The sequence below is a fragment of the Acipenser ruthenus genome, chromosome 46 (genome assembly GCF_902713425.1).
Source record: "Acipenser ruthenus chromosome 46, fAciRut3.2 maternal haplotype, whole genome shotgun sequence".
Taxonomy (NCBI): Eukaryota; Metazoa; Chordata; class Actinopteri; order Acipenseriformes; family Acipenseridae; genus Acipenser; species Acipenser ruthenus.
This window is the reverse complement of record NC_081234.1, coordinates 3,954,788-3,977,964: the sequence shown is the minus strand read 5'-3', so window position 1 is coordinate 3,977,964 and position 23,177 is coordinate 3,954,788. Positions and strand designations below refer to the sequence as shown.

At 37.9% G+C, this 23,177-nt stretch overlaps 1 protein-coding gene across 3 annotated transcripts in view; it reads left to right on the top strand.

Moving 5' to 3' along the window:
- Window positions 1-2,933: 2,933 nt before the first annotated feature.
- LOC117966104 (set1/Ash2 histone methyltransferase complex subunit ASH2) overlaps window positions 2,934-23,177 on the top strand; it is a 48,663-nt gene continuing 28,419 nt past the window's right edge. For 2 of the 3 annotated variants that reach the window (XM_059013532.1, XM_059013531.1), the window contains exons 1-7: window positions 2,934-3,014; window positions 3,848-3,914; window positions 6,354-6,499; window positions 15,271-15,359; window positions 15,783-15,877; window positions 19,772-19,867; window positions 20,243-20,338. In XM_059013532.1, coding sequence (XP_058869515.1) covers window positions 2,944-3,014; window positions 3,848-3,914; window positions 6,354-6,499; window positions 15,271-15,359; window positions 15,783-15,877; window positions 19,772-19,867; window positions 20,243-20,338 — 660 coding nt within the window. In that variant the 5' untranslated portion in view covers window positions 2,934-2,943. Of the gene's footprint in view, window positions 3,015-3,040; window positions 3,319-3,847; window positions 3,915-6,353; window positions 6,500-15,270; window positions 15,360-15,782; window positions 15,878-19,771; window positions 19,868-20,242; window positions 20,339-23,177 lie in introns of those variants that run through there. The other variant, XM_059013533.1, reaches the window with a different exon arrangement.

Here is a 23,177-nt window from a genome sequence, read left to right as displayed (position 1 = left end):
CACCCATGGAGTGAGGATTGTATCTGGTTGCTACACGCTTCTTTGTCAGTCAGCGCTCCTCTATTGTTTTGAGCCGCAGCTCAGTACCTCTTGAGAAGCTGCGCGGCTCTGCAGACTTTTAAGCCCGTGGATGCGTGATCTGGTGATGTATTTTCCAGCTGAGTTGACGCAGACGATGAATTTGAACAGGTTTTCCGCAGAATCAGCGCAGACTTGGGTTGCGTTCACGTACGCATATTTTCCTAATGCTGCGCAGATTCTAAGCAGTTTCTGCGCATATTTTGTGCAAAACCTACCCAAGTTCGCCATTTGCGTGAACTCATCCGGAAAAGACGTCACCAGGTCACGCATCTCCCGAGCGCAGATTCTGCATCTCCTGACAGGTACTGCGCTGGAGCAGCTACGGCTTCAAACACAGAGGAGCGGTAGCTGACAAAGAAGTGTGTCTGCAAGCAAACCCGGTCCTCACTCTACGTGCTACTGCCGCCTAGGCAGGAGGTGTGAATAACACAGAAAAGGAGCTTGTATAAGTTACCACTATTATATAACTCGGTGGTTTTGAACCCTGGTCTTGGAGTACCCAATGTACTCTGTGCCTCTGCTGGTTTTTGTTCCAACCGAGCTGCTCTCAATTACTTCATTCAACCCTTAACTAATCATTTGCCTAATCAGAGCCTTAAAATCATTTTAAACAGTTGGGTTTTCAAGTTAAGTATAAAATTGTATAAGGAACTTGAATCCTCCAACATGTTATAAGATGAACTATTCAAAAAGTCAAATTAAGCAAATTATTAGTTAACTTAAGGTTACTGAACTTCTATCGCATCCACCTCTTCTGCAATACAAATCACAACTAAATCGGTTTCCATGATGGTTCTCTATGCTTTGCAGCTAATCTCCAAATCGTGTCCAAACTCCGGCTACACAGACCGTGACGTCAGACTCGCGTCTGCAATCTAGCCGTCAAAAAAGTATCGTGAACGCAGCCTTAGCAAAGTCTGCGTATGGTGAACGCACCCAATGTGTTTATAAAAAAACATAATAAACAGCGGAACAGAAATGGGACGAGTGAAATTAACAGGATTATGTTACACATTGGTGAAAAAAAGCGAGTGCCGTCGTCAATTTATACAGCAGTGCTATGAATATTTTAGGCCCTGTCCACACTACATAACCGATCTCGAGAACCGCACTCGAAACCGCTTTTAATTAATCCAGCTCAAAGCGTCCACACTGAAGTACCGTTTCATGTTTAGTCAGGCTTAATGCGTCCACACACCTTTAGAATAGTTCAGTTACAATTCCCAGCAGCGCAACGAACCGTGGAAATGAATACGATAGTATCCCACCATGCACTGGATTTTATTTTAACAGAGGTCCATCCATATTGCATAAATTAAATAGAACCAGTATTGCGGAAAAAGTAAATCCGAAAACACACAGTAGGGCTTGAAGTTTTCAGGTTTTATTTTAATCAGGTGAAGTCCCTTTAAACAAACTGATCTGATTCTGTTTTATAATTAAACTCAGAAAAAGCTGTTAATTACAAAATAATCTTTGTTTTTACCTTCATATCTTGCCTGAGCCTAATTCTGGTCCTCTTGATTTTATTTCAAAAAGAGCTGACAAATTACGTGATTTGTTCATCCCCGGTCCTACTTTTAACACGCATTTCATTTTTGTAGTCGCCTAATTTAAGGTTGTGTTTTTGTTATTTTCCCCACTAGTTTAACAAAGATGTCCTGACAGATTTTTTGAAGCATAAAAATGAATATCTTACTGCGGAGTGTACACTGATAGCAAGTCCTTCAGGCGCCTGCTCTGAGTATTTCGCCAAACATACCACAAAGCATTTGGGGATATTGGAGGATACACAATAAAATGTAGTTCGGTATTGCAGCGTCCACACTTGTGATAAACCGCACTACCTGATGCGATCTAATTAGAACCGGACTCGAGACTACCCCATGAGGCGGTCTCGAGTCCGGTATTAAATGCTGCGTAGTGTGGACACAAACCGTATTTAGCACTTTTAAGCCGGTTTAAATGCAACTAATACGGTTTAAAGGCATAGTGTGGACAGGGCCTTATATGTAACCCCTCACTAATTACACCACTGGTGTTAACACACAACTTCATTACCGGTATTTCATTTCATTATTACCCTAATATCCTAGTTCCAAACCTAATATTGATTTCAGACAAATTGTATAGTTGTGCAAATAATTGCAGACACACGTATAGTTGTGTAAATTGGGAGGAATAAGTTCATGTAATTTTAGCAGGGTTGTGTTTGTAGCTGAGACCTGAGACTCAATGAAAAAATCCTGGAGACCAGTTTATGAGCGACTTTAGTATTTGTATATTGAAAATTATTGTCGGATAGTGAAGCTTGTACTGTATCAAAGCCACAGTTTGTCGACCCAGGGGACTTTTTGATCTGAAAAAAGAAACAGAGATTAGATAAAGGGGCATTCAGAACAGAAAATAGGAGGCACTTTTTTACACAGAGAATTGAGGGGTCTGGAACCAACTCCCCAGTAATGTTGTTGAAGCTGACACCGTGGGATCCTTCAAGAAGCTGCTTGATGAGATTCTGGGATCAATAAGCTACTAACAACAAAACGAGCAAGATGGGCTGAATGGCCTCCTCTCGTTTGTAAACTTTCTTATGTTCTTTAGACCTCAGAATGAAATGAGCAGGCGTGAGTAGAAAGTGGTAGTCAACCACACATTCATTTCTTATCACTTTATCATGATCTTCACTACATGTCTATGCACGGTGCAATTATTTTAAATATAGTACATGTCTTCCTTATGATAGATTATGTTAATAAATTATAATTCAATTGACAGGTTATGTTGAATTATTTCTGAACGCTTTTCTCAATTTGTCTCTCTTGGTGAAGCACCGCGAGAGTTTTGTTTTTCAAATCTCGCGGGATGTCACTGATGAAGATGGCGGCGGAAGGAGAGGCGGGTTGTGTTCCTGTACGAACAGAGAGTCCAGATGGGTAAGTTGTGATCAAACTGGAGTGATTCTGCGTAGATGAAGGCAATTATATGTGAAATAAAAAAAGGGCTGGTTATTTGCTGGATAAATGGGGATCAAGGCTGGAGCGTATGAACACAATACATTTGCAACTGAAAGAAATGAATGAAATTGCAAAAAATAAGGCTACCTGTATTGTCATAAAAACGTGAAATAAAAGCAATATTGTTATATTATTATAGGAGAACAGTACGAGGAGGCTGCAATTATTCATAACGTCTTTTTCCTATGCACTGTGAATAAGCTGTATAATCTGTTTGCTTATGGTAAGTTATTTTAGCAAAGGTCTATCGGTTACAAAGCATGGTGCTGCATTACTTTCTAGATTGTTAGGTTACAGCTTCAGTTAAAAGCTTAATTTTCACATGTCGTTCATCTGACAGTAGTAAACCTAACACGTTTAAGTCGCATGCATTTTCAATTCCTGTTCGTACTGTATTCTGTACACCGTATTTGTTCTTGTGTTAACATTTATTACAACCTGCTGAAACTAAAAAGAAAGATTATCTTGTGCAACATACAGGCTAGTTTGCCTTGGTTGAAATGATACATGGTTTCAATTGTATGAGAGAAATCGTCACCTCTTCTGTGTGTGTGTGTGTGTGAGTGGTTATTGATTATGTGTGTAAATGGAATATCGAAAAATAGTAATCTATTTGCTTGACAATGTACATATATACATGAGAGAAATTATTACATGTATTGTATAATAGTTTTAAGTATAGGTAGAGGATATATTAATCAACTTTTTTATGTGGCCATAATGTTTTGAATCTTTTTCTTCATTCATTCCAGTGAGGCTGCTTTAGGTGACTTGTCAGCAATTATGGACACAGAATCTTCCAACGGGAAAGAAGCCATGGTAAGTTCCAGTTACTGTTTTACATTTGCCATCTATCTGTTTGGTGGAGCACTCACACAGTAACAGTTGCAGTAAAAAAGGAAGTTAGAAAGGCCAAGAGGGAGATAGAAATCAATATTGCTAAGGGGGCTAAAACCAATTCCAAAATGTTTTTCCAGTATTATACAGCAAGAGAACATTCACAGAGGAGGTTAAATGTCTAAGAGACACAAATGGCAAAATCATAGATGAAGAAAAAAAAATAGCAAATATATTAAATGATTACTTTTCACAGGTTTTTACAAAGGAGGACACGGACAACATGCCCCACATGTCGACCTGTTCCTATCCAATTTTAAATAACTTTAGCATAACAGAGGCAAGTGTTAAAGGGACTAGGAGCTCTTAAAATAAACAAATCCCCCGGGCCAGATCAGATCCTCCCAATAGTACTCAAAGGAATGAAAGAAGTTATTTACAAACCGCTAACCAAGATCATGCAACAGTCTCTTGACACAGGGGTTGTACCGACAGACTGGAAAATAGCAAACGTAATACCGATCCACAAAAAGGGAGACAAAACTGAACCAGGTAACTACAGACCAGTAAGCCTGACTTATATTATATGTAAACTTATGGAAACTATAATAAGATCCAAAATGGAAAATTACCTATATGGTAACAGTATCCTGGGAGTCAGTCAGCATGGTTTTAGGAAAGGGAGATCGTGTCTAACTAACCTACTTGACTTTTTTGAGGATGCAACACCGACAATGGATAATTGCAAAGCATACAACATGGTTTATTTAGATTTCCAGAAAGCTTTTGACAAAGTCCTGCATAAAAGATTAATTCTCAAACTAAACGCAGTAGGGATTCAAGGAAATGCATGCACATGGATTAGGGAGTGGTTAACATATAGAAAACAGAAAGTACTGATTGGAGGAGAAACCTCAAAATGGAGCGGGGTAACCAGTGGTGTACCACAGGGATCAGTATTGGGTCCTCTGCTATTCCTAATCTACATTAATGATTTAGATTCTGGTATAGAAAGCAAACTTGTTAAATTTGCAGACGACACAAAAATAGGAGGAGTGGCAAACACTGTTGCAGCAGCAAAGGTCATTCAAAATGAACTTGACAGCATTCAGAACTGGGCAGACACATGGCAAATGAAATTTAATAGAGAAAAATGTAAAATATAGCATGCAGGCAATACAAATGTGCATTATAAATATCATATGGGGGAACTATGAAAAAGACCTAGGAGTTTATGTTGACACAGAAATGTCTTCATCTAGACAATGTGGGGAAGCTATAAAAAAGGCCAACAAGATGCTCAGATATATTGTGAGAAGTGTTGAATTTAAATCAAGGGAAGTAATGTTAAAACTTTACAATGCATTAGTAAGACATCACCTAGAATACTGTGTTCAGTTCTGGTCACCTCGTTACAAAAAGGATATTGCGGGTTTAAAAGGCATGTTGTATGCAGACAGGCTAAAAGAATTGAATCTATTCAGTCTTGAACAAAGAAGACTACGCGGCGATCTGATTCAAGCATTCAAAATCCTAAAAGGTAGAAGACCCAGGGGACTTCTTTTGACCTGAAAAAAGAAACAAGGACCAGGGGTCACAAATGGAGATTAGATAAAGGGGCATTCAGAACAGAAAATATGAGTCACTTTTTTACACAGAGAATTGTGATGGTCTGGAACCAACTCCCTAGTAATGTTGTTGAAGCTGACACCCTGGGATCCTTCAAGAAGCTGCTTGATGAGATTCTGGGATCAATAAGCTACTAACATCCAAATGAGCAAGATGGGCTGAATGGCCTCCTCTCGTTTGTAAACTTTCTTATGTTCTTAATTGCAGTCAAAGAAATCCCTCATTAAAGATGGCACCCATGATCAGACTTTTTACATTGTAAAAATACTGTACTGTTTGGAGTCTTAACCCTTATCCAGATTACTCCTTTTTTTAGCCAAAGAGAAGGAGATGTGATGCCTTTTATTGGACTAACTAAAGAATAATTAATCACAAGCTTTCAAGACCGCAAAGGTCTGTTCATGTGAAAGTAGGAAAGAGAGATTGATGTTTACACAATTATAGCAAAACTCCTTTTTCAGCAAAATTGTATGCCGTTTATTATAACAATGTCTTATATTTTCAAAGGAAAATAACCTGGGTTTTGATTAGAGGCCACTTTATTTTAGCTAAGGGGCTTACCATGGTGAAGTCATGTGACGGGACAAGTATTTAAAAAACTAGACCCGTTTACTATGCAAGTTAGCTTGATGAGTATTAGTCCCTAGTTTAAATGCCAAATTACCATCCGCCCAATGTGTTTTTATCACTTAACTATAAAACACTGAAGGTTGGCCTTGGGGATCACAACCCTGTTATTGTGACTGTAAATAAGCTCATGCTTTTCTGCTGATCCTATTGTCTTGTGTACAGGATGGTGCAGGCGACAGCTCTGAGGCCATGGACACTCGGACTGGATCGGTGGACGAGGAGAACGGCAGGCAGCTGGGAGAGGTGGAGCTGCAGTGTGGAATCTGTATGAAGTGGTTTACAGCCGACACATTCAGCATTGACACTGCGTATGTCTTAATGTTCTACTTTGAAAGTGCACAGAACACCCCATAGCTTCGCTACCAATTTCAGTGCCCTTCCCCTATATTGCATGTTGGAGAAACGTTGTGAAAGGGATATAGTGGAGGTGGCTGTAGTACGTCATGAAACTTGCTAACATTATTTAGCTCATGAAAATATCAGTTTCTGGGGATATATGGGGGTGTCTGTCTATCTGTCCATCTGTATGTCACACTTACATGGGTGAAAGTGTTCCGTGCGTAGACGGAATTCCATCAAAAAGGCATCTCCCAGGTCCATTCCTATGATTTGTGTAGAAATGACAAATAAATCCTGGTGCTGGGGTATATATTTATCGCTGGAAAATTGTAAAATGTTTTCACACATACTTGATTTTTGTGACCTTTTAGAGTTTATTTTTTCTCCTGTTAAACTGTAACTTGATTGAGACCATAGGCGCCTAACCCATAGGGCACCGTGGAGGCAAATGATATATTTTGCCCTCTAATTTTTTTGCTCAGCGTATACACATTATTATTCTATGTTTTGTTGTGGTTTTGCCTTTTTAAACAGTTTAAAATGTAAAAAAAAAAAAAGGTTTGACAAAAACAAAATCCCACAATAAAACGCACCCAAGGGGGCTCCAGAGTGGCGCATCCAGTAAAGGCACTGCACATGGAGTGCAGGATGCGCCCTATAGTGTGGAGGCCATGATCCGTCCATGTAATAATAGTGGTGTAAAACAAGAAACAACTCTTGACTGTTCCTTCTGCAACTAGGGGTGCGCGAGGACACAGATATACTGGTATATTGCGATATTCATCAGGCAGTACAATACCGATATTTTTGGTTAAACTGATTCAGGGAAACATCTACTGGAAAATGTTGCCTATTATCTTGCGGGAATCACTTCCTGCAAGAACTTGTAATGCGAGCAGCGCTAACACAAAAGAAAATATGGTAGAAGCTCACAGATTTTGAGCTGCTAAATTCTGCAAAGCAAAGTTGTGTGGAATCATTTCCTAAGAAAAAAATCTAAAGGATGGCTGTATAGCATCAAACATTGTAGTATGTTGTTTATGCAAGGCTGAAGTAAAATATGCTGGCGGTACCACCAACCCTACATACAGTGGTGTAGTCCTACATCTTAAAGTACCGGAACGACAATTACAATATTTATTTTTTCGAGAAAAAAAAAATCATACAAGTTCATGCTTTATTTGTACATGGAACTTGAGGTAACATTTAACAGGTAATTCATGCGACTTTTAGGTTACTCCCCCTTGATCAGTGCTGCCATTTTTATTTTTCTATTGTCTTTGGTGGTTTGGTTATTTTTTGACTTTTTATCATGCATGTTTTTTCTATTCCTTTCGATTTGAGGTCATCTCCAGCGCTGAACTTCAATCACCACGATACATTGTATAGTATAACACCCCTGTCCTTTTTTCTGGAGTTCTGCGGCCAGTAAAATTATGAATCACACAAACACTCCGTTATTTTTTATTCATCACCAATTTAAACTGTATCACAGCAATTTGAATTTTTTTTTGGTTCTGTAAGTTGTGAGAAAAAAAAACAAGCAAAGCAGATACATAAATATATAGTTTATAACATTACTTATCAGTATTTATTTTAAATAAGTGTAGCACTTATTTAGCTTTTGTAATACAGTCAATCCTCTTTTTACCGCCAGGTAAGGGCCATGGGCAGAAACGGGCAATAAGCGAGGGTGGCGTTATAGTGAGGGTCAAAAAAACAAACACACACAACCTACTATGTTTGCAATAAATTCAAACGTTTTCTTTTTTTAGTTATATAATTACAGTATCTCCAAGCCATTTTAATAAAATATTGATCTTTTTTTAAAACTACAGTACTAGTTCTTAACACAACAGTAGGTCTACTAGTGACATTTTATCATCTTTTCCCATCTCAGGTTTCCCACGCGTCCTGGAAAAACTGGAAAACCTTAATTAAGAGTCATTTAAGGCATGGAAAATGAGAACATATTAAATGTCCTGGAAAACACCTGGAAAATGAAGTGTGATATTGCATATACAGAATATAATGAGTTGTGTTTGTGATGGGCTACATTTTTGATGACATGAGTTTGTTGACAAAAATAGCTAAAATGCAGTTAATTGTTCAAGCTAGCTAACGTTACACTTGTCCTAGTTTTTTCAGTGCATACTCATTTATTTTTTGAAAAACTGGATTAGGCCTATATCATGAATATATGTCCAGGGCGTGCAATTTTTGGTATGTTTTTTTTCTACTTCTATTGCTACCAGACACATCAGGCAAACCTAAAAATGTTATTATATACAGTCTATGATTATGACTAATGCTATGTTAGTGATGTCCAATGTAATGGAGATTCTGTTGTGTTTTGATAATTGCTTGTGATTAAGCATCAGCTCACCTTGCTACCAACTCTCCAGCTCATGCAGCTACTCACCTAACTATCAAGCCACACACCTCTCACATACAACCTAACAGGCCACACACCTCTCACAAACACAACTGACACCCATTACATTACATGGGACATCAACAACATAATACTAGACATATGATATATATATATATATATAATATATTTAGTTTTGTCTGATGTGTCTGGTAGCAATAGAAGTAGGAAAAAAACATAGCCTATCCATGTTATAACATAGATCTTTCAAAAACTCCATTCATAACTATTCACTGAAAAAAGTGCCCAATGGTCTAAAATTAGGCCAAACACAAAAGATGGTGCAAAGATGTGTCCTGACCGTGAAATAGCCAAGCGTTTTACCTGCGGTCCAACAAAAACTGCTTACTTCCTGTGCTTTGGCTTAGCTTCGTATTTCAGAATTTCTTGGTCACACTCGAGCAGAGCAGCTTCTGGAGAAAATAAAGACAAGCATGTCACTACTCGATCCCAAGAAACTCTTGCAAATCTCAATGGATGGCCCGACAGTTAATTGGAAATTTTTGAAGAGGACAGGAAAACAGTGGACCCAAATCTACCTGATCTGCCAAACCTGGGAAGCTGTGGCCTGCATGTTGTACATGGGAGTTTGCAAAAGGGAGAAACAGAATCTGGTTGGAAGTTGGGAGACAAACTCAGAGCCCTTTGGCAGCTGTTCCACGACACACCTGCCAGACGAGAAGATTTTGTTGAATTGACAAAAACATTTGCTTTGAAGTTCTTTCCACACAGATAGGTGGAAGATTTGGAGGTTGCAGAGAGCGCCATTCAGTTGTGGCCAGCTATACAGAAGTACGTCGACAGCCACAAGAAACTACCCAAAAGCAAAGTACCTACCTCCATGTCATACTCTTTGGGGAAGGAAGCAACTGCTGACAGGCTTTTTTTTAAGCAAAATTGCATTTCTTTGCTTTTGTTGCTGCAAAACTGAAACCATTTCTGGAAAAGTTTCAGACAGATGCGCCAATGGTGCCCTTTTTGGCACAGGAGTATCAGTCCACACTGAGGAGCTTGCTGTCTTGCTTCATCAAGAAAGACATCCTGGACAAGGCAAATACAACTCTCAAAATACTGAAAGTTGACCCATTGGACAACACTCTACATTTGCCACAGAAACAACTTGACATTGGCTTTGCCACAAAGCAAGCACTGGACAAAGCATCACTGAGTCTTCAGACAAGTGAACTCAGAGCAAAAGAGTTCAAGAAGGAATGCCTCACCTTTCTTGCCACAACAAGCAAAAAGCTTATTGAGAGAAGGCGTCTCTTGTACCCTGCTGTAAGACACATGGCTGCCCTTGGTCCAGTACTGATGGTGAATGAGGAGAAAACTGCAACATCCAAATTTGAAAACCTATTGCAGCAGCTTCTCAATGCAAAATGGTACACTGCTGCACATTGTGACAAGCTACTTGCAGAGTACAAACATTTCCTCTCACAGATGAGCCAGAACAGCAAAACTGAATTTGCAAATTTTGATCACAAAGCTGATGCTGTCAGAGTGGATGAATTCCTTTGGATATATGCAAATAGAAGACCTCAGTATGAGAACCTTTGGAATCTGTTCAAGCGCCTTTTCACACTCTCATATGGACAAGCAGCTGTTGAGCAGGGATACTCTGTTAACAAAGACATGCTGGTGGAGAACCTAAAGAAGAAAACTCTCATTGCACTGTGCACAGTACAGGATGCTTTGGTAGGAAATTCACGTTACGATACCATAACAAAGGCACTTGTTAAGCATGTCAAGGCAGCCAGGATGCGATATGTCCAGTTCTTGGAGGATGAAAAGAAGGTGGAATCTGAAAACGACTGGAAAAGGAAAGAGATTGCCACCAAAATTGAAAATGTGAAGCAGAAGCAAAAGGTCTTACACAGCATTGAAATAATGCAAAAAGAAGCAGATGAGATGGCAGAAAGGGCTGAAAAGAAGCAGGACTTCACTCTCCTCAGCCAGTCCAGTGCCTACCGAAAAAGCGAGTTGAATGAGAGTCAAAGGTTTCAAGTAGAAAGATGGTGAGGTTTCAGATTTGAAGCAATCAGCAAAGAGTGAAAGGGAAACAGAGCAGTTGTCTTATTTTTTTATTTATTTTTTGCAAGAACTGGCATATAGTACAGAAAACGGGCACATTTCTGTTGACAAAATCAAAAAGTCTTGACTGAAGTAATTAGTGACTGAGAGAAAGTAATTGAACTGTATATTGTCAATCTGTTGAATAAATAGTTAAAATGAACTGTTTTCATCTGTGTTGTCTTTACACTGTAAATTGCTTTCCAGTGTGGTCAGAAAAACTTGCCACTAGCTATTCCATATGAGATTTTTATAAATATATATACAGTAGATTGAGATTTTTATAAATATATATACAGTAGGCTACATGAACAGAAAGTGAGGGCATTGAGAAAACCTGTGTGTGTGTGAGTGGGGAGGGTGGGTATATACTGTAATGACACTGAGGTTATTGTGAGTGTTGCAACCGGAGATATATTAGATCAAATTAAGTAGCCTAATTGTTAAATAGTTTGTTTGTACCCGCAAAACATCCTTCAAAAAGTCCTGGAAATGTCCTGGCAAATGATTTCTTGAAAAGAGTGGGAACCCTGCATCTGTATGAAACATACATGGTTACTTTTGAGGAACAGTTTATACTTAATATAAAAAAAAACAACTAATAATAATAATAATAATAATAATAATAATAATAATAATAATAATAAAAAAAAAAAAACTAACAACAGTTCCATAAAAACAATATATTTTCTAAACTATACTGGTCATTTGAACTTCACTGTTTGTGGCACAACTAGTGTAAGCCTGCTGAATACTATCCCCGATTTGAACGATTCCATCTATTTATTTTGCAAAGCAATTTAAGCTCAACAGCATTCTTTTTTAAGCAGTTTAAAAAAAAAAAAAAACGTTGAATATGTATTAAACAAAGCTTTAGTTTAAGCGAGTCTTCATTTGTGCAAAACTTGCACGTAAACAAACAAATCTCTTACCATACTTTTTTTTTTTTTTTTTTAGCATTTTACCGTGGTTTATAAAAGTCACTTATTTTAGACTGTGTCAAGCCTTTTTCAGGTTAAACAAATCAACCCCTTCCATCAAAGTAAGCCATTTTGTTTTTATCCATTAGAATGTCTCTGATTGTCCTTCGATTTAACAGTGTGTGCCTCACTTAGGCAAGAAAGCATTTGCAATGTCTTGCTGACTTTCTTATTTTCAGATGCATACATGCAGATTTGTTTCTTCTGCTCTGGTGTTAAATGTAGGGTCGACTCGCCATTTTGTATTTTCTGTTTTGCTTTAGGAGCAGGAGTGTTGATGACATTGGTATGAACGTTCAGTTAACAATGAACTAGGAAAGCGAGTCAAAGGTTAACTGCATAACTTTGTTATATTAATTGGCCGTGATTATTTTGCTGGCGCTACAATGAGGGAAACTACAATGCTTATATTTGTTTGCTTGGCTGGGGAAGTTGGCGGGTGGCGGACAGCGGGGTGGCGATATAGAGGGTAAAAATAGCACTGTTTTATATTGGTGACATTTGTTCACAGAGAATAGCTGGTGGTATGCAAGGATGGCATTATAAAGGGGGTCCACTTGTATATGTTAAATCTTAAAAGCAAGGTCAGTTGTTTATTCCAAACCCCAGGTCTCTGCACTGACCAATTATATAAGCAGCTTTAAACCTGTGTTTATGGCCCGTATTTAATTAAAATTAAAATAAATATATTAAACATGACGTTTAAAAATCTATGTTTTTAAATAGCTTTGAAACCAGCACTGTTTTCTGTTTTTCAAATTGGGAGCACATGCATGTACTTAAGAACATAAAGTTTACAAACGGTTATACTATTATACATTTAATAGCTGTGTTGCCTGTGTTTTGATGTGGTCTCCCTTCTGTTTTTTTGTTTTCTCCCCCCTTCTTTTCTAGTTTTAAATGCTCCTGAACCTCCTCAAGGATCCTTTCTCCAAGTAGATTGGTTCCCTTTTTGTTTAAGTGCAGTCCGTCCCACCTATATAGATAGTCCTTGTTGTAGAATGTGCTTCAATGTTCAAGAAAGATGAAGCCTTCTGTGTGCACCACGATTTCAGCCTTGCATTTTGATTTTGTATTTCCAGCTGTCTGTATGCTTGTTTGCAAGGTGCTGACAGTATCCCAAAAAATACCACAGTTTTGGTCTTGTCTTTTAATTTCCTTCCTAGCTCTCTGAATTTGTTTTGCAGGGATCTTGGCCTGTGTCTTCCAGTGTTGTTTGTACTGATGTGGACAACTATTACCAGGTCCTCTCCTGTTCGTTCTAGGAGCCTGTCCACGTTCTCTGTGATGTGTGTGACAAGGCAGCACACTGTTGTAGTAAGGGGGTCCAAACTGCAAACTGAACTTGCTGTGTTTCTCAATATGGAGTCCCCAACAATCATGACCTCCCTTCTTTTTGCTGCCTGGCCAGCACTGTTTGTTTATGGGGTCCTGGATGTTGTTCCTTTTGTTCTCTTGATGTTGGTTTTGATCATCTAAATTTTGAAGTGGCTCATTTGTTGCATGTTTGGATTTCTGATGGTTGTGTTTGACGAAGTTTCTTTTTTTTCCTGCTTCTGCCTACCTGAACCCAGTTGTTTTGACCCTCTTCTATCTCCCTGATGGCTTTCAGTCTGCTAGGGGTGCTGACTTCCATGAATTGCATGAATTGTGGGTGTGCCAGCTTCTCAAGCTCCTGTTGCTGTCTCATTTCCTGCAGCTCCATTTCTAGCATACTTATTAGTTTAAGCAAGTCCTGGATCGTGAGGACCTTACACACACTTGGTTGAGCTCTGTTGGGTTTTCTCGGATTTCCCACATCATGCAGGGGTCACAGATTACTGGCTTCAAGACCATGTAAATTTTTTTTTTTTTTTTTTTTTTTTGGAAGTTTTTAACTTGGCTTCTGCAGCTGTCAAACTGCTTCTCACTGCTCTGTACTTTTCCACGACTGTACTTCTCCCACGCCGTCACTTCCATCGTCTCATCAGGGTGCCTAGTTTAACTGCTGTGCGGTATTACATGTAATGGCCTTTGAATTAAAATTACATTACAATACAGAATTTTACTGTCAGGACTACCACTGCATTTAAGCATCTGTGGCTTACTTATTTTCAGTTGCGAGACAAATCTTAGTTTTTCACTGAGCGGAAATGCAAAGCTTGGTTTCTTAGAGCTTCTTAATTGTAAAATGAGTCTGGCAGTTAGTCCTTCAGTTTGCCCCCCACTTTTTAACAAAGTTAGGCGCCTATGATTGAGACACAATATTTTTGGACTATTGCTTCTGACATTGATGAAATATTGAATTGTTCTACTGCTTTTAGAATGAAACACTATAGGTACCAAAACTGATTCAGTGTTACTGAATAAGAAAGTCTTCTGGTCCAGAGCTTATCTATACTCAAAGTGAGTGTTAGATTTGTTTATACAGTTAAATAAACTCTTAATTGAACAGCTTTATTTTTGTTACAGCTGGCTATTAGTGATCAACATTGAAAATTGTCAAACTCCTTAAATGAGGTCTTTGAAAATTGTCGAAATGGTCCTTGAAGGTCCTTTTAAAAGTCCTTGAAAATTGGATCAGAACTGTATGAACCCTGTATTTACGGCATTTGATTGAAGCATTTGATTGAGTTAAGCAGAGATTGTATATGATTTTTGCTGCTGAGGTTTTATAAAATTAATATGAGAAATGGGGGGCATACATGTAAAAGGTTTGATCAGTAACATTTCAAAAACTAGCCATGTGAGATATTGGGTTGATCCAGCTAGTAAATAACAAGTTGCAAGTAATTTATTTTTCTACAAAGTAAAGTTCAGATTTGCTTCTGAAAGTGGTCCAAAATGGATGAGAATGCATGTGAGATCATGTACAACCCCAGAGCAGCAGGGTGTCTAGGCGGCCCCTAGAACCCCAGACAAAACATTGGTTTTGCCCAGGACTTTGTCAAAATGATAATTGGCTGCTTTTAGATAATCAGATTCTGATGATATAGGGGGGTGTCGGTACATCTGCCCTTTTCAATTTTAAACAACACTTTCACAAAGTCATTGGTGCCCTTTAATGTTAGTAAACTGGAAATAAACAACTTTAGCCCTGAAGTTAAATGGTAATTTTGCTTGAGTTTTATAACTTCAATAATGCTTTGTTGCTGTTCAATCTATTAAATGACATTTTGGAGTTTTAGAATTTCAACCAAATGTGCCAGCAGGTTTTATTTGCAGACCCAATTATGCTTTAGGAAGTTAAATTGAACTTGTATTTTTTTTCTTTCAGAACCTGCCTTCCCTTCATGACAAACTATGTTTTTCACTGCAACGTGTGTCATCACAGCGGCAATACCTATTTCCTAAGGAAACAAGCCAGTAAGTTGAAAGGCCATAAAGTACATGTAGTATAATAACTATAAATGCAATTTTTGAAAATGTTCAACTCTTAACTCCACATGCTTCTGTTACACTGGTGGATTCCACAGAGTTGTGCTTGTGAATGTAGTGCCCATGAAAGACGAGCCCATGGCATTGTCTATGTGCCATTTAACTTCGCTCTTTCTGGCCAGAAGCCCTTAATCAGCATTTCTACCCAGTTGTGTGGTTATTCAGTGATGTTAACTGGGGGCAGAATTGAGACCACTACTGATTGTGTGTGTGTTGAAACAATCGAACCTGGGTTTCCAATGATGAAAGGCAAATAAATCTGCAATTCTGCCTTGCCTTTGGGTGGAGCAGTTTACCTGCTCATGAGTTCTCAGACCAGTGCTGATGAATGTTTTTTGTCTCATTCCTCAGACCTGAAGGAGATGTGCCTTACGGCTCTTGCCAACTTGACGTGGCGCTCCAGGAATCAGGAGGAGCATCCTAAAACCATGTTTTCGAAAGACAAGGTAAAGACAAGGGAGCGTGACAGAGCTCTACATTTTAGATTTTTAACTGCTGGCCCCTTGGGCCACTGAGCTACTGTTTTCATCTGGCCCAATATATTTATATATTTTTTCATGATGGTTTTTTATTTCCAGTATGTTTCTAACTGTGTATGGTAACCAAAGAGAGCCCGCGTCTCAAAAGAAAGTGGCTAAACGAAACCTTTCAATATATGTTCCTTCAGCCATTTAACATGCACACATTTATGTGCTTGTCAGAAAATGAGAATACTGTATTCAAGATTTGAAAATGTATGTGTGCAAGTGATACTCATTTTTCCACAAGCAAACATGCAACCGAGCTGTTACCATATGGTGACAGCAACGCTAAAACTGAATTATAATAATCTTAATTAGGGATCCGTGGGTCAGTGTAGTCGAATACATGATTACACGAAAAAAAAAAAATTCAAATAGCATATTAGATATTTGAGTACACAAAAATAAAACCTTATACATTAGCTACTAGTAGAAGCAAACGCGTCTTTCTTATTTTTTAATGCTGATGCTTAACAAAAGTGTTATCAGTCTTAAACCTGTTATTTGCATATTAAATACATATTGAAATTAGAAAGGTAATTTAACATTATGATGAATATCAAGACATACTAAATAAGCAGAACAACACAGTGACTAATAAGAAAAGGCAAGATACTTGGAGTTGGAAAGGAGTTATTTTTTTAACTCTGGACTGCAGTTCAATGTAAAACATCTACTGTTGACTTTCTGTGAATGGATGGAGCAACGTCAACATTTGCACTGTATTAAAAGTACAACCAGGTATCCTTGTTTTGAATTATTTATTTATTGAAAACACAGTATCTTGACTTGGATTCATCTGATGTCAGCACTTGATGGCTAGTTGTAATTAGTAATGTTAAACTATTGTAATGTTGTAATGTATTTTCTTTTGTTTTGGCCAGGTTACAATATTTACACTTAAGATTATTTTATAAATATTTGTTAGAATTAAACAGATGTAGGATATTTAGGTTGCTATATGATAGGTGTTTTATTCTGAATACACTACAGCAAAAAAATATCATTTGGTGGTTTGCGTAATATTATGCTACTTTTGCTTTAATTGGAATAGATACGTGCTGTGTGACGTTGCTGGTCATTGAGTTCTGTGTTTTAATTCAGTAAACAAAGGAAAAACGTGTGCCGAGTGATACCAACGAGTCCTGGAAAGATTGTGAATGGCATTTTTGACCTGAACACATCGGATCCCAAATCAAAAAGTTAGACAATTCGATTGCATATCTGGGCGTCGATCAGGACGTCTTACTGCGAGACTGGATATGATTTAAACGAAATGTTCGTTTAATTCATAACAATAAAGTTCACAACAATAAAACTGCTGTTTTATCTGCAAGTCTGGGAAACTGGCGCCAAACAAGGCAGAACATTACTTTATTTTCACTGGCATAATGGAGCCAGATGAAGACTTCACTCTAAATGTTTGTCTTCATTTTTTTTTTCATAATTACTTTCTTTATTTATTGATTTCAGAGTTTTACTTTTGCCTTATTGCTTGCTTAGTTGTAGAAAACCAGATTTGTAAAAGATTTGCCATGTCACGGGAGCGAGTACCAACACAGCAAAAAATGGTTTGTAAATTATTTTTCAGCTTTTTGGCACACTGGCCCATTTTCCTGGATTCATGAAACGGAAGCCAGGTGCACTATCTAATATATATATATATATATATATATACAGACGTGCTCAAATTTGTTGGTACCCCTCCACAAAAAACGAAGAATGCACAATTTTCTCTGAAATAACTTGAAACTGACAAAAGTAATTGGCATCCACCATTGTTTATTCCATATTTAATAGAAATCAGACTTTGCTTTTGATTTTTTATTCAACATAATATTGTAAATAATAAAACAAATGAAAATGGCATGGACAAAAATGATGGGACCGCTAACCTAATATTTTGTAGCACAACCTTTAGAGGCAATCACTGCAATCAAACGTTTTCTGTAGCTCTCAATGAGACTTCTGTACCTGTTAACAGGTAGTTTGGCCCACTCTTCCTGAACAAACTGCTCCAGCTGTCTCAGGTTTGATGGGTGCCTTCTCCATACTGCAAGTTTCAGCTCTTTCCATAGATGTTCGATAGGATTCAGATCAGGACTCATAGAAGGCCACTTCAGAAAAGTCCAATGTTTTGTTCTTATCCATTCTTGGGTGCTTTTAGCTGTGTGTTTTGGGTCATTATCCTGTTGGAGGACCCATGACCTGCGACTGAGACAGAGCTTTCTGACACTGGGCAGTACGTTTCGCTCCAGAATGCCTTGACAGTCTTGAGATTTCATTGTGCCCTGCACAGATTCAAGGCACCCTGAGCCAGGTGCAGCAAAGCAGCCCCAAAACATAACCGAGCCTCCTCCATGTTTCACTGTAGGTATGGTGTTCTTTTCTTTGAAAGCTTCATTTTTTTCGTCTGTGAACATAGAGCTGATGTGACTTGCCAAAAAGCTCCAGTTTTGACTCATCTGTCCAAAGGGCATTCTCCCAGAAGGATTGTGGCTTGTCAATATGCATTTTAGCAAATTCCAGTCTGGCTTTTTTATGTTTTTCTGTCAAAAGTGGAGTCCTCCTTGAGCCCACTTTCGCTCAAAAAGCGACGGATGGTGCGATCAGAAACTGACGTACCTTCACCTTGGAGTTCAGCTTGTATCTCTTTGGCAGTTATCCTTGGTTCTTTTTCTACCATTCGCACTATCCTTCTGTTCAATCTGAGGTCGATTTTGCTGGTGGTAACAATAGTCTCCCTGAGGGGCATTTAAGTTTCCATTATGAGCTGAGTCTGCAGTACATATTTAATGTACGAGTCAGTCAAAATAATGAGAGGTAAGGTTGGAATAGTAAATATGACTTTTTATAAGTGTGTGAGAAATGTTTTTTCTCATACTGATTTAATTTTGTACTTTGCACCTTACACATTTTGAAGTGTGTGTGCTTTTTCTTTATTTTAAATAAAGGCACTTATTTGATATTTTTGGTAAGAAACACTATCTGTATATAAAGCATTCGTATTGGAAGTCACATGGTTATTATTAATGGATCGCAGAGTTATCGCTGACATAAGCCACATATGCTGTTTTCTTTCCGATTTAGTACCTGAGAAGAATAGTCGCCACAGTTCTCTTATTGAGATTGACTTGTCGCTGTGTGTTATTGTTTTCTGTAAAACATTGATATCCTAACAGTTATGAAAAGGCTATGCAAAGCTTGTTGTTATTATTGTGCCAGCTAGAGACCCGCGCTTACAACTGCATTGTGCCATGTTTTCTACATTCTTTAAATTCTCAAATCAACAATCGATACCCAGGTAGTAAAAAGAGATCCAGGTCGGGTAATTTAAAACCTGATGGGTACCCGGGTTTTCAGGTCACATTTCTCGTCTCTTCATGCACGGGAAATAAATGAAAACCTACTGTTGAATTGTACCATGCTGAAGCTGAGCATAACGGGACAGCAGTGATCACTGCAGTTTCCTTCTCGGCATTGATATTTTAAATGCTTTTGTAGTTGTGCCTGAACTACAACTCCACCTTTTTCTGTCAGAAGTGAAACAAAAATAAAGTTAAAAAAAATAAAAAATAAAGTAAAATCAGTCAATACAGCAAAGGAAAAGGATTTCAAATAAACCGCTCGTTCCCCGGAAATTGAGATGCCGGGATCCTGGAACGTGCCGTCACATGATGCAAGTACAATAGTTTTAAATCTTATCTGCTCGATTTCAATTAAAATCTGAATAGCCTCTTGGGTTGTTTCAGGAACAAAGCCATATTCTCTTTTTACTTTTGTTTTATTTAATTCAGTGTTTTTTTTGTTTGTTTGCAGGATATAATCCCTTTTATTGACAAGTACTGGGAATGCATGACCACCAGACAGAGACCTGGCAAATTAACATGGCCAAATAACATTGTAAAAACCATGGTAAATTCCTTTTCTTTATAATTAATGTTATGTAAATACACTATTGTACAGTATTTGCAAAAAATATTTCTTAAATGTACATGGACAATCTGAAAACAAGGCTTGCAAACCAGATTTTTTTAACCTAGTGGAGTACTATATATCTTGTTTTAAAAATGAAAATACATGCATGCTAAAACATGGGTTTCTTTCAAAACCTAAACTTATTGTGAACAGATGTGTCTTTTAGAATATTCCCTTGGAAACATTTAATTGGATTGTGCCCTGTGATCTTAAAAGTGTGTATGCATAGGGACTTCAGATATTGTGCAGCAAATTATAGTAATGTGAATTTATTTATTCCTAATGAAATTTGATAATTGCAACTCATTTCAGAGCAAGGAACGGGATGTCTTTCTGGTTAAAGAGCACCCAGATCCGGGAAGCAAAGACCCAGAGGAGGACTACCCAAAATTTGGTCTCCTTGACCAGGTACTGTGGTTTCTATTTGGGGACAAAACCAGCAGAATCAAAGAGGGAAAGAAGTGTTAACAAATTGTCTAACCAGATACATTTCCCTGTAAATTTCCCAGCAAGAAGTATGTCAGTGTTGATAAAAGGAAATACACATTGAAATCAGGAAATGAAAAGTAGATTTAAAAATGTAAGGTTGTAATTTCATTACAGCTTAAAATGTTGCATTATGTGTTTTACATACAGAGAGTATTCAAAATGCTGACCTGAGAGAGTCTGTTCCTAACCAGAGGAGAATGGCCTTCCTATTTAGAACAAATCCCAGCACCCAGTGTTATTTTGTTTTTATTTAGTTAAATAGCGTGACTGGACCATCCCTCAAATGAAAGATTTATGTATCTCTGACGTGTATTCTGTAATATATAAAAGCTAAATCTCCCTGTTAAGTTGGTCTCTTACTAGCGTCCAGACTTTATACTTTAAGCCCTGTTTACTCTAGCCACTTTTGAGACGGCTTATGTCTTTGTTTTTTTGTAGTGTAAATGCAGCTGTCCTAAAAGTGTCCTGCTCCAGAGGGGGACTCTACGACGGCTTTAGTCTAGTTTTTGCTCTACTTTGAAAGCAGCGGTCCCTGAGACAACACCCTCGTTGTCTGCGTCAAACGGGCACAGACAACAGCATTAGGAAGTTAGGATTTTTACTGAACAACAGAACCAAAAAATATATTTGACGGAAAGCTGAGAGAGAGAGATGAAGGCAGAGGATTCTATAATATGCTATAATATGAAAAGACATTTAAACATATATAAATTTATCTGGGATAAGTGTGAAACAAGTCTAGTTGCCACTAAACTTCATTATCAAATAGTTTTTTTTTTAGTGCTGGGACAAATATCTGAATATTCAAACAAATATTTTTTGACATGCTACAAATGAAAGTAACTTGCACTTATTTACCACCTCACCAGAATTTATGCGACGGTTTAAAAAAATGGCAAATGAAAAAGAGCTCAGTGTGATATGCGAGATTAATATATATAAAAAACACAGAAGCAACACCGCAGCTCTTGAGCCTTGATTTAAAAGTTTTAGACAGCAAAATGTAAACAAACCAGATTCTGCACCCTGCAAAGCCATCTGGGACAAAAGTGCATTAAAAGATTAAGTCCCGCATAAAAGATTAATTCTCAAACTGAACGCAGTAGGGATTCAAGGAAATGCATGCACATGGATTAGGGAGTGGTTAACATGTAGAAAACAAAGTACTGATTAGAGGAGAAACCTCAAAATGGAGCGAGGTAACCAGTGGTGTACCACAGGGAGCAGTATTAGGACCTCTGCACTTCCTAATCTACATTAATGATTTAGATTCTGGTATAGTAGCAAACTTGTTAAATTTGCAGACGACACAAAAATAGGAGGAGTGGCAAACACTGCAGCAGCAAAGGTCATTCAAAATGATCTAGACAGCATTCAGAACTGGGCAGACACATGGCAAATGTTAATAGAGAAGTGCACACAGGCAATAAAGATGTGCATTATAAATATCATATGGGAGATACTGAAATTGAAGAAGGAATCTATGAAAGACCTATGAGTTTATGTTGACTCAGAAATGTCTTCATCTAGACAATGTGGGGAAGCTGTAAAAAAGGCCAACAAGATGCTCGGATATATTGTGAGAAGTGTTGAATTTAAATCAAGGGAAGTAATGTTAAAACTTCACAATGCATTAATTAGTAAGGCCTCACCTAGAATATTGTGTTCAGTTCTGGTCACCTCGTTACAAAAAGGATATTGCTGCTCTAGAAAGAGTGCAAAGAAGAGCAACCAGAATTATCCCGGGTTTAAAAGGCATGTCGTATGCAGACAGGCTAAAAGAATTGAATCTATTCAGTCTTGAACAAAGAAGACTATGCGGTGATCTGATTCAAGCATTTAAAATCCTAAAAGGTATAGACAATGTCGACCCAGGGGACTTTTTTGACCTGAAAAAAGAAACAAGGACCAGGGGTCACCAATGGAGATTAGATAAAGGGGCATTCAGAACAGAAAATAGTATTTCATTTCATTATTACCCTAATATCCTAGTTCCAAACTTAATATTGATTTCAGACAAGTTGTATAGTTGTGCAAATAATTGCAGACACACGTATAGTTGTGTAAATTGGGAGGAATAAGTTCATGTAATTTTAGCAGGGTTGTGTTTGTAGCTGAGACCTGAGACTCAATGAAAAAATCCTGGAGACCAGTTTATGAGCGACTTTAGTATTCGTATATTGAATATTATTGTCGGATAGTGAAGCTTGTACTGTATCAAAGCCACAGTTTGTCGACCCAGGGGACTTTTTGATCTGAAAAAAGAAACAAGGACCAGGGGTCACAAATGGAGATTAGATAAAGGGGCATTCAGAACAGAAAATAGGAGGCACTTTTTTACACATAGAATTGTGAGGGTCTGGAACCAGCTCCCCAGTAATGTTGAAGCTGACACCCTGGTATCCTTCAAGAAGCTGCTTGATGAGATTCTGGGATCAATAAGCTATTAACAACCAAACGAGCAAGATGGACCGAGTGGCCGCCTCTCGTTTGTAAACTTTCTTATGTTTTAAGCCATCAGGTCTGAGTTGTAAGTATAAACACACTAGTTGTCCAAGAGTGCATCATAAAGAATCTAGTAAAACCTTTTGACCAACGTTTCAAGTCTGTATCTATGTATTTAAGCAATTTGATTGCATTACCAAAGCCACTGAAGGTTTGATTACAGAGGGTCTGCAGTGTGTATAAGATGTTCAGTTATTTAGTCCTTCCGTTTTCCAAGACTCAAATCTGTCAAGGAATTGGAGACTGCATTCCT